Source organism: Squalius cephalus, assembly GCF_949319135.1.
Source record: "Squalius cephalus genome assembly, chromosome: 1".
NCBI lineage: Eukaryota > Metazoa > Chordata > Actinopteri > Cypriniformes > Leuciscidae > Squalius > Squalius cephalus.
The window spans coordinates 35284108-35296357 of record NC_137122.1 but is presented as its reverse complement, the minus strand read 5'-3'; the positions used below and the strand labels follow the sequence as shown (position 1 = coordinate 35296357).

Sequence of the window (12250 nt, the reverse complement as noted above, 5' to 3'; positions counted from 1 at the left end):
GCTTGACTTGACTTGAATATTCAGGTTGCTGCCAAAGTGGCAGTGAGTCTGGAAAAGCCAGTGAGCCCAGTGACTGCAGGAGAGGAAGAAGACTGCTCAGGCACCTGTGTGGCGTCCGTGGTGCTGTGTGATTGCCTCACTGTTTGAATTATATCAGGTAATGATAAGAATCACTGAAGAATGACATGAAGCGAATATTATCAAGAAGTAACAGCTTCTGGAAGCCTGCTTTCATATTCAGCCAAATATCAGAGACCATTTTAAATCAGAGCAATAAAGGTCTGCACATAATTTAATTTCATATATGGGTGATTCTTCAATTAGAGGAACTTTTCTGTCCTCTAGGATGATTTTAAAGCAAAATAAATCATTATAGGTTTAAAGAAGAGATTACATTAGCTTTTTATTGCATCTTTTTACTTACTTTTGAAGCTGGTTTCACAGACAGGATTAGGCCTTAGTTAGCCTTAGTTAAATAAGGTAATTTAAGTAGCCTATAGCTTTTATAAGCGTGTCAGAAAAAAAACATACTAACATTACTAATGTGTATTGTTGAGACAAAATGGCACTGGCATATTTTAAGTTATCTCAGTGCAAGTTTCTTTCAGTTAAAACAGCTCAAACATTCATTTTAGTCTGTGACTATCTTAAGCCTTGTCTGTGAAACTGGGGGTTTGAGTGGTGAAAGGTTAAATTACCCTGGCTGACTTCTTAACTTTCCTTTATAAATGTTTAAAGTGTTGTGTTTTTTCTCTAAATATACACACACTTATACAGTATATACACATTTATGCACATAATATGAATATACACACATGAATATACAAACAAGTTTGAGGTCAGTAAGATTTTTTTTTAATGTTTTTGAAAGAAGCCTCTTATGCTCACAAAGGCTGTATACAGTAAAAATACAATAAAAATAGTAACGTTGTGAAATATATTGCAATTTAAATAACTCCTTTCTATGTGAATATATTTTAAAATGTAATTTCTTCCAGTGATGGATTGCTCCAGTCTTCGGTGTCACATGATCCTTCAGAAATCGGTCTAATATTATGATTTGCTGCTCAAGAAACATTTCTTATTATTATCAATGTTGAAAACAGTTGTGCTGCTTAATATTTTGCTTAAAATGTTTTTCAGGATTCTTTGATGAACAGAAATCAGAAAAGAAGAACATTTAATTTGAATGGGAATCTATATCATTATAAATGTCTTTACTCTTACTGATCCCAAACTTTTGGACAGTAGTGTATACGTACTGTATTTATATATGTATTCCTTTGGTATTTATACACTGTAAAATGTGGTAATATGCAATTTTAAGCTAACAGTGGTGTAACATAGGTGAATTCAATCAAATTAAATAATATTTTTGACTTGAATTAACTTCAGTTACAGATAAATTGAAGAATCACTCATAGCTAAATATAGGTCCTGTCACGTGTTTGCCTGGTATTAACCTCGGTTTTGAGTAATCTGATCACAGGCAATCTGATGAGACAGATCGCCATTTACCAGTATTAACATGCATCTCCTGTCACTACTTGTGATTGAATTTCGAAACTTTGTGTGTTCACTCTTATTATAGTGTATTAACAGTTTGAGTGATCGGATCAAAAAAAATATTGGACCCCATTTGGACCAGTATTGTTTGGATCACCCGAGACGACTGATAATACTAAGTACTAAATGGGGCTATAATTTAATCCAGACCAGTTGAACAAAACAGTCAAAAGAGCATCTGAAGGAGCAGTGTTCTGTTCTGTCAAAAGCAATATGATTGAATTATCCTTTGCACGTTCCAGTCTACGTGTACAAATACAGACAGATGAAGAGAGAGAAAGATGCACAGAATGGCAGGAGGGGGATACAGAGGACAGGCGGGATGTCAAAGAAGATCTGGCTGTTCATTCATAGACTAATCGATTCACAGGAAGAAAGTGCTAAGAAAGCATCTGCAGGCTTTCTCTGCTCCCCAGCAAATTACACACTGATTGATATGGATCCTATAGCCACCTAGATTTGGATTTATGAAGTAAAGCTGTAGACACATACACACACATTCAAAAGCACTGCACATACACAGCTCTGTTCAGGGATGTAATTTTCTGATTTATTTTATGGTTTATCTTGTGAGCCAAGACCTAAAGGCTCATAGTAAATCCTCTTTTACACACAAAAACAAACACATATACTCAAATAGACTGACTCTGACAACTTAGTAAGAGATTTTAGGGCCTAAATTAGCCATTACTGCGGTAACACTGAAAAAAAACGAAGAGAAATCTACCCTCTGCAGAAACAGACAGCGCTCCAATTAATTCAGATTGAGCCTGGAAAGAAATAACTGTCATTTAAGCACCCATGCTGTTATAAAGCCCAAATGAATACTAGCATGCACCTGTTTGTGTGTGTGACTGAGAGAAAATAGAAGAGAACAAGGGAAAGGATAGATGGACACCCCTCAAGGTTACCTGTCATAGCAATGTCATTGCTGGAGGCTGGCGTATCCCATGTTGCCATATACTGCGGATTAGATCTCTGGCTGATGTTTACACTCTACGTTTTGTAACGACTGAGACAAATCAGACACAATTATTTGTTATATTTAACAAATAATCTTTAAAACTCACTCTGGGATCTATGGTCCCATCCCCCCAACAAGGGCAAGAAGGGTCTTGGTTACCATGACTACGATCAGATAAGTTGGTTTTATTGCTGTTAAAAATGTGGTCACGTGGAAAAAGCTGAGGCCATAGGAAAGACCCACAGCCCTTAAAACAGACTTTCCTGCATTCATTTATGGACGAACTGATCTGTAAATGAACATGCACTCCAGGACACTGTGTGAATGATTTATTGTCTTATGTAGTGTCTTTTGATACTATTATGTCTTTGATACTATGAATTTTATGATAGAACCAACGGTCAATGTAACCCCACCTGTTTCATGTCTCATATCTAATTAATACTCATTTAATGACTCACACTTCATCACCTTCTCATAGAATGCAGTGTGTGTTTGTTATATCTAGCGGAGTATAAATGAACACAAACAGCAAGGCCTATGTCTAACCACACTTGAGACAGAGCTATAAATCCTCCCAACAGAGGAATTTCCCACTTGGAAATCCCCCCTTTCTTATTGGTCAAGCCAGCCCTGAGAGATGGGACCTTTCTCAGACTTTAAATGGCCTCTACACAAGCTCTTCCCGCTCTTGGCCTCATCGGTACGTTCGCGTAGCTGTCCTGCGTGGCCACACTAGGTCCCAGGGCAACAGGCCTTGGCCCACAACCAGCCATGTCCTGTTTCAGGAGAGAGAGAGGACTCTCTCAACCAGAACAGAATCAAAGGACAACATCAGGAGTGTGGCACAATGTCTTCATTCAATGCAGAAGAAGTCCATCGCAACTCCAACCATAAAACTCTTCCGACTTCCTCCCTTCTCGTTTGCTCTGCATGTCCTCTCCGGCCCAGGGCCGGCAGGCCACAATCGGCACTCCAACCATGGGAACAGAGTCAAACCAACCACGCAAGTTCATCACCAATTCTTCAGTAAATGCCGAAGAAATCGATTGAGACTCATGGGACCATCAAAATCCTTCTTCAGGAACTTCACAAAATGTTTCACTGCAAAGGCCATGCAAGTATACATTTAATGAGGTGCTCTGAAAATTATAAGCTGATGGTTCTTTTCATAGTTAAATGGATGTTTTCCATAGTTCCATTTCCTGTTTCCGGTTTCATTCTGTCACTCACCATTTTACCTATGCATGTATGTGTGTTTAGTTTAGTTATGTTTGTGATTTAGTTAATACAACTTGTGCAACAATACATATTTGGTTCTGATTCTCTGCTTGTAACAAAGTTTATTTTAAGATTTAGATTTTGACTACAGACTCTTAGTAGTACCGTACAGTAAGAAAGACATTTCCCTCCCCCGGAAATTAACATTTCTTAGAATCAATAAACAATTAACACTGAGTGTTCACGGGACGAACAGGTGGATTGATTGTAATATTAATTTCACTACATTAAGTTAATTCTATTAACTGATCCAAATACTCATAATCAAATATAACAAGTTATGATTGATGATTAATATTTCTTTAGAACTAATTTGCTACAGTTTCCTTCTTAAATAAAACCCTCCGTCCAATCATCAACACGCTGTCACAGAACCATTATGTCATCGTCAGCCAATCACAGGACAGTTCACATTAAAACATTTCTTCAGTATGATGGCAGAACTCTCCTGAGGTTAAATGCACTCAGAGTAACAAGCAAAAAATTAATTAAAAATAGGAATATTGAGGTAGTATCACAATGCAATCAAAAATTAATAAGCTGCAGTTATAATGGAAATATGTCCCTGATGATTTTACTGTTACAGCTATAAATTTTACAATTTAATAAGCTTGGTGTTTTTTTAATACAGCCCGAATTAAAGTGCTCTCTAGACCATACTTTTTTTTTTGTTTACACTACTGCTCAAAATTTTGGGGTCAGGGAAAGTTTGTATTTTTGTGAGAAAATGGTGCTTTTATTCAGCATTAAATGAATCAAACGTGACAGTAAAGACATTTAAAACAAAAGATTTCTTTTTCAAATAAATGCTGTTCTTCGAAATTTCTATTCATCAAAGAAACCCGAATAAATGTATCATGGTTTCCACAAAAATTAAGCAGCATAACCGTTTTCAACACTGATGATAATAAGAAATATTTCTTGAGCATGAAATCATCATATAATAATGATTTCTGAAGGATCATGTGACACTGAAGACTGGAGTAATGATGCTAAAAATTACATTTTAAAATATATTAAAATAGAAACCAATTATTTCAAATTGTAACTTTACTGTATTTTTGATATGCAGCCTTGGTGAGCATAAGAGACTTCTTGCAAAAACATAATAAATCTTACTGACCTCAAACTTTTGAAGAGTAACATACACTTAATCTTTTTACAATTAATAAGACACAAGTTGGTTTTGCACAGCAGTACACTGTTCTGTTAACCTTTGCGTACTTAAGTCACTCTGAAAAAACATCATTCTGACACTCTAGAAATGGAGGTTTAGTAATTTCCTGTTATCATTCTGTCATCTACAAAATGACCACCAGTCATCTCTCATTTGAGACTGTAAGTGTGGTTCTATATGATAGAATCTCACTATTATATAGAGCCTATTTCTCAAACGCTGTTACACTAATTCAAAATTCATACAGCTATGAAATGACATGTGAAGAAGGGGCATAATGTAAACCCTTTCTCAATCTGTGGCTTTATATTCAGACTGTAATGTCATTTAAGGGTTGTTCTCTACAAATACACACAATGAAAAATATTCAAAGTATCACCAGTACACTATTACAGGTCTTTGGGTTATAGTCACGCAGCAGCAGAAAACAGCTGTCAATCCTGTTTGAAGTGCTAATGTTGTTCTGCTCATAGACATTTTACAACATAATTACATTTTTAACCAAAGCCACACTAACAAACTTACATTTTCAGCAGTCACAAACAAATTTTGAGAACAAGTTGGATGTTCTTTGTGGGTTATATTTTTTTGCTAATTTTCAAATATTATCTTTCATGCAGTGTGTAATAGCTGTTTGTGAATGTAAACATTCTGCAAAGTTGTACAGTCGAAAGTTATGCACGATAAATAAAGTTATTGTGTCCCAAAAGAATCGACTACGAACCACCAATACGAGTCGTTTTTTATTCGAATCCTACTGCTTTACTGTTTTACATCACTGGAAGATACATTTACATAATGCCCGCCTATGTTGTACGTTGTCCGCCCACGAACAACTTGACCAGCCCTCAAACGTGATTTTACTGACGTTTTCAGTTCAACGCGGGATTCGCAAAAACGTATATTAATGTATATATTTTCTACTGGGTGTTCAAAATATGTAGTTTTGTGTTTTATATTGTGCGAGTTTCCGGCTAACCGGCTAACTCACGTTATTACGGTCTTACTGATATACTTCTGTTAAGCAGATGTGGGCCACTATTACCTAAAACTGTGTCTATTAATGCAGAATGTCTGTCATTCTTACTACTTTGAGTAAAGATAAAGGATGGAGCAAGATTTGTTTTACAAGTGTTTGTTACATCAGTCATTCACGTCAGTGCTGGGCGAACATGCACCGTTATTGATACAGTTAATACAGTTATAAATTAGAAATATACACATCAGTTTGTTGATGGACATACTCTTGTTAATGCTGATGGTGAGGAACAGTTGCAGGAATTAGAGTAGCGTATCACTGAGAAACGTCCTGTAAAGACAGTAACGATGACGTCATTGGAAGAACTATAGTTATTCAACCCGAACCTCCATCGCAAGGAAGACATCAAGGACAGCAAGGATAGGGCTTATGGTAACGGTTATGACGTTCAGTTAATATATATATATATATTTATTATATATATATTTATTATATATATATATATATATATATATAAATAGGGGCACTTTAAGGAAAACAAATCTTCTTCCTGTCAGTGATATATTAGTTCATTGCTTCTTTTCCCATTCTGACCTTTAATGAAGAAAATTTTGGACTTGCTGATTAATTTGTGATATTATGAAGAGTCTTAAAAGAGTCTCCCCGCAATATGATGAGGTTCAAAAAATCCAAATAACAAGATGGTTTCCTGCTTAATGAAACAGAGGGTAGGAATTGAATTATCATGGATCAGAAAAAGAGCTAATTTGAGCTGGGTCTGATTCACATGTTTTTTTACACTTTTACTCTACTGCCAAACTGTGCTCTATCAACTGGTATGCGAAAACAGATGCGGAGATTTTCTGATCTCATACAGGTGAGGCTGAGCTGTTTAGAGTTTCAAATAAATATCGAACTGTTAAAGAATATTTATTACCGTTATTTGACACTAAGGTTAAAGGCACTGCATGATATGTCCCTCTGAATATCTGTTTGGTGGAACTGTAAAAGGTCATTTGGAACCATTCCACTACCTGCCATTCACCCCAAAAACATTTTCTGCACAGACACACCTCAACAGCACCTAAACAATGAGAAGGGAGGCAAAATTGGTGTGGTTTAGGGCGGCTATTTTAACCTACACTATCACATGGGTAAGTGAAGACATTTGTGACGGTGCATTCCGTCAGGTTAAAAATAATTCAGGTACTATATGTTTTAAGTGTATTCATGTTTAAAAAGTAAAAATTGTGAAGTTATTAGAGCTGCAAATTGTATATCCTTAGATTCTTTGTACAGATTGTACAGAATCTATGACACTTTGGACTTGTATAGAGATTCTGTATTCTAGATACTTCAATATATGCTTTCGGGAAACATTATACAACAAGCACATTATACACAAAGTATCACACAACCATCATCATGCATACTCAAACACTCTTACCATGAGAATGAAACTAGATCACATAAGATATCCTAAAGTCTTCAAGTTTCATCCAGGAACTCTATCTCCTTCATCTCTCTATCCCTTCCTTTCAGCCTAGTAGTGCTTTCATCCCCTCTTTTCTTTCATCTCCACTTTATGTTTTCGTTACACCCACGTCTTTCTTGACACCTATTTCTCCTTTTCATTCCAAGGAGCACTGCTCTTACTCTTTCCATCCTCCACACCTTCTACTCCTCCACTTTCTGCACTCTTCACTCTCTATTTAGCTTTCTTCACGTTGCTTCTGCCATATTTTCCTGTGAAATGGGTAAATAAAAGGGGGGTGAGAAAAAAAGAACCGACTTTGGACCATGGTAGCTGGTTTCTAGCTGGCCCATGCTCCTGCTCCTTAATTGTTTACTTATCCAAGCTGGCCATTAGCTTGTCCAAACTGGTCAAAACTAGTGATTATCTGATCATTAACTTGTCCAAGTTGGTCAATAACTGGTCAAAGCTGGTCATAAGCTAATTAATAGCTGGTCCAAACTGACCGACCAGTCAACATCTTTCAAAAAACAGCTTGACCACATTAAATAGATCAAGTATCTGCTTGTAACTGGTTTGTTACTGGTATAAAAGTCATGTAAAGAAATAAAACTCCATGGTTATGTTTATATATTTAATAAATGTACATTTTTCTAGTTATGCCAAGGTCTACAATATTTTATTGAGTATAAATTGTGTGTAAAAACTACTTTTAAAAGTTCTTTTTTTTCATCCGAATGACTGGAAAAGTCATGGGGCCTTAAAAAATTGTTGTTGACAATGGGGGTCACATCTACATTTAGGGGATTTAGGAAAAGAAGGAATAGAAGGACTGAAATTGCAAGATGTTCTCAGACTCTCGTTCTCCCGTTCTTTGGATTATCTGTTGAGTAGTTCATGCAATGAAGCATCAGTGTTCTCCATCCTCTGCAATTCCTTCTTTTTTAGGCATATCGGCCCTCCCTTTCGTGCTTACCAAACTGGTCTCTCCCAAGAGAGTGTGAGTATGCCTCCAGCAGCCAGTCTCCTCCTTTCTTACTCTCTGCCTGCCTTCCTCAGTCTCACTTCAAGCAAGCATTTCCCTGGTTTCAATCCATCTCTCATCTGCTCTGTATATGCGTTTTTCTCTGCTGAAGATTTTTCTTATGTTCTCATGTAGTATTTCTGTCTCAGGCCTCATACGAAATATTCCTATCATTCTTGTGATGCCTTATTTCTTCTCCCAGCAGACTTCAGGGAATGCCTCTAAGCTCCTCTTTGTCCATCTCTCTTTGTTTGGCTTTTTATAAAAACATTTTTTTTACATCCATTATGCAGCCTCCTCTCAGAAGAAGTGACTTTGAAACTGTGATACAAGACAAAAGAGGAATCTAAAACTAGATTTTTATATTTTCTCAAGAAAATGCAAGTGCTTATACAGGCAAAACTCACCACCACGATGCTACACTGGTGTGGGTGGTTGCCAGGGTGTTGCTATATGGTTGATAGGGTGTTCTGGGTGGCTGCTTAGTGACCCAATTCATAAGAGGCCTTTAAGGGATAGTTCACACAAAAATGCAAATACTATCGTTATATACTTACCCTCATAAACACAACAGAAAATATTTTGAAGAAAACTATGAAGACTATGACAATCAATGGGGTTCCAATGTTGATTTGGACTCCACTTACTCTCACTGTATGGACAAAAACAACTGAATTATTTTTCAAAATATCTTTTTTGTGTTCCACCGAAGAAAGCCAGTCATACAGGCATGGAACAGCATAATGGCGAATTTTCAATTATGGTAAAACATCTCGCATGTGAATATGTTTTTGATTGTTTTTATAGTCCAACAGGTAAGTCTAAATGCTTGTAGTAATAACAACTTCTAATCAACAAGCCACATTATTTGAGGTTCGTAGCGCAAACAATCCAAGGCTCAGCTAAGTTTATTCATCAGGGTTCAAATAGTAATTATATTCACAAGCACCACAAAATTCTCTCCACTTGCTCACACACTCACTCCAGGTTTAATGGGTGTGATGCTTCCAACTGTTATTCTTACACGGCCACTGAAAGCTAAAATTCAAAACCACAAATATACACACACTCGCACACACACACACACACACACACACACACACACACACACACACACGTTCACGCAAAGGCATCATTATAAGACAGTTGTTTTCCCCCTCTCCCTCTTTCCCATCCTTCTGTTTCTCCAGGCATGGATCCCTCAATTCATCTCTGAGCTTCCACACCCACTGAGCCAGCCTTATCACTCCCATCCCTGGATACCCTGCTCACCAGCAGAGCCTTTAGATCCCACAGATACTGAGCAATCGGTATGAACCACCAAAGGATAACTATGCACACAAACACACACACACCCTCCAACCCCACCTTGCCCCACCCCCTCACCAAAAGCAAAAGGGGGAAAAGAGCAGCGAATGAGGAAACCAACAAACACGGCAAATAACAAAATACCTGCTACATAAGAACAGATAAATACAAGGTTGACATACCTTGGGATGGTGCATTTCCCATAATGCCTTCACCACGCTCCGCTGCCTACAAGAGAGAGCCACCAGCCTGCTTCCTGATCCACCCTCCTGGTCCTCCTCCTCTCTCTTGTCTTCACTCCGCGTTGTTAACCTCTCCCGGAGCCGGCCGTGCTTCTATTCGCTCCTTTTCTCCTTCCGTCCTGCCTTCCTTTGTCTTGCTCTCTCGCTCTTGTCCTCTGTTCCTCTCCCTCTCTCTCGGCGCGCGAGATGGGCTCGTTCTCTCCAGCTGGTTCTTGCAGGCAGCAGCGCCGTACGCGTGTGAGGCGATGTGTGTGTGCGCACGAGTCAGGGAGAACGAGCGTGTGCGGTCGTGTGTGCATGTGTGTACGTCCTTGCCTCGCTCAGTGCAATTGAGCTGGCTTACAAGTGTTGGAGAAGCTGCAAAGAGCTTTTACTAAACACACAGCTTGTACTAAGCAAAAAGAAAAAAACAGTCAGTGATATGATAGATTAACATGCTTTTGTTGTTCTCCTCTTGCTCTCTCTCTCTCTCTCTCTCTCTCTCTCTCTTAAAGGTACAGTCTCTTATTTGCAGTGATTGTGCTAATCTCTTTTCTTTTTGCCCTTTTCTTTTTCTTGGTCTCTGCAGACTCCTTTGTGGAGGAATATTGGGAGCTCAAGGGATCTGAGCTCTCCATGGTGCTGAAAGTCACGGGAAGGGCCCTAGAGATTGATGCTGAGGCTAGGCTGGCCGGGGGGGGGTTGGGGGGAGGGAGGGGGAGCCACGGAGGTCCCTCTACATACTCAGAGAAACCACCAGGAGGGTAGGGTGACCAAATGTAACATGGTCACAAATAAATGTGGGAAGAACTTAAAGGGATAGTATCCCTTTAAATGTTTTAAGATAATGACAGTAATTGAATTATGAGTGAAAAGCATAAGGAAACACATTGTGATAATGATCCTGTTTGCATGAGGGTTTGGCGGGAGCCCGTCGTGAAGTGTCAAGGAAGTGTTGCATGATTGCGATGAAAAATGGCGAGGTTGCCATGACAGCAGAATGTCCTTCTGCATGGGAAGGGGAGGGTTTTTTTGCCCAAGTTAGCAGATGAAGCTGATGAAGGACAGGACTCTGTGTCCATTAGGTGCAACACACACAAAAATCCTTCTCTCATACACATGCACAAAAACAGACATCCAATAATGATGTCAATAAACAGTCACACTCACACTCTTTAAAATCAGTCGTTTACCTCTGCCACCTTCTCTAACATAATGACCATTAAAATCATCAAGGTCTTCCAAAGGTCACAAAAAAAAAAAGTGTCCTAAGGGTACAATTCAAGAAGTTTGAATACAAAATAGCCGCACAGCGTGACACACACTGCAGGTGTGTGACAGCCGGTCAGAAGATATTTGTTGTTTATTGTACAGCAATGCCAAGCGAAACTTTAGGACTAAAGAGATTTCACTGTGGATGGGGCTACCCAACGCTGCAAAAATAGAAACCAAGTGATCACCAAAATTTCCTATCACAGTTGCAGATAGTTAGGATAAAAGCTCAGAGCTTTCATTGCTTGTCACATGGCACATGTAGAGGACATGGTGTAAATGTGACATCATGCACTACGGGAGTAAAGACATGGAACAGATGGTGGAAATACATGAAGGATCATGCAGAGAACACATAAGCAAGCACATGCTAAGACAACAAATCATGGTACATGGACAAACAACAGCACTGGGTTAACATGCATAATATTAGGGTTGCATAACATTATATTGAAGGCCATACATAAGTTCTGTTCATACTTTGTCAAACTAAGGAGTAAAGACATAATATGAATCTGAGATCACATTAATGATACACCACAAATGATATGATCAGATAGCCTGGTTGACACCAGACCCTTCTCAGTTGTAACTGAGAGTGGGTCTGGGGAAGGTTCATTCACAGCCCATTTCCAAAGGGTCACCAACGGACATCACTCAAATGCCTCTGGGCACAATTGGATAGACCTAAAACCAATCAGAGCGATGAAGGTGATGACGTATGCAGAGTGACCACCGGTGGTGTAAGGCAATTATATTGCAATTAGAATGTGATTTGCCAGTGTATAGGTCATGGGTAGAGGACGAGAAAGACAGGGAAGTGACGGGATTGACAGATGCTGACAAAAGACAACGGGGAGCCTACTCCGTCAAAAACACAGAGGGATCTGAAAAAGTTTCGCCCAAACACTCCAAGTCCTGGTCGACCCAAAACTGCTAAATCTGCTTCAACGTCGCTGCGCTATCGTCATCGTGTAAAGCCCG

General features: G+C 38.7%; 1 protein-coding gene across 4 annotated transcripts in view; it reads right to left on the bottom strand.

Annotated features, from left to right (window-relative positions):
- The window catches only part of srcin1a (SRC kinase signaling inhibitor 1a), a 120097-nt gene extending 109674 nt beyond the window's left edge, over positions 1-10423 (bottom strand). For all 4 annotated transcript variants that reach the window (XM_079849628.1, XM_079849633.1, XM_079849620.1 and 1 more), the window contains exon 1: positions 9956-10423. In XM_079849628.1, coding sequence (XP_079705754.1) covers positions 9956-9977 — 22 coding nt within the window. In that variant the 5' untranslated portion in view covers positions 9978-10423. The remainder of the gene's footprint in view (positions 1-9955) is intronic.
- Between the last annotated feature and the right edge of the window lie 1827 nt (positions 10424-12250).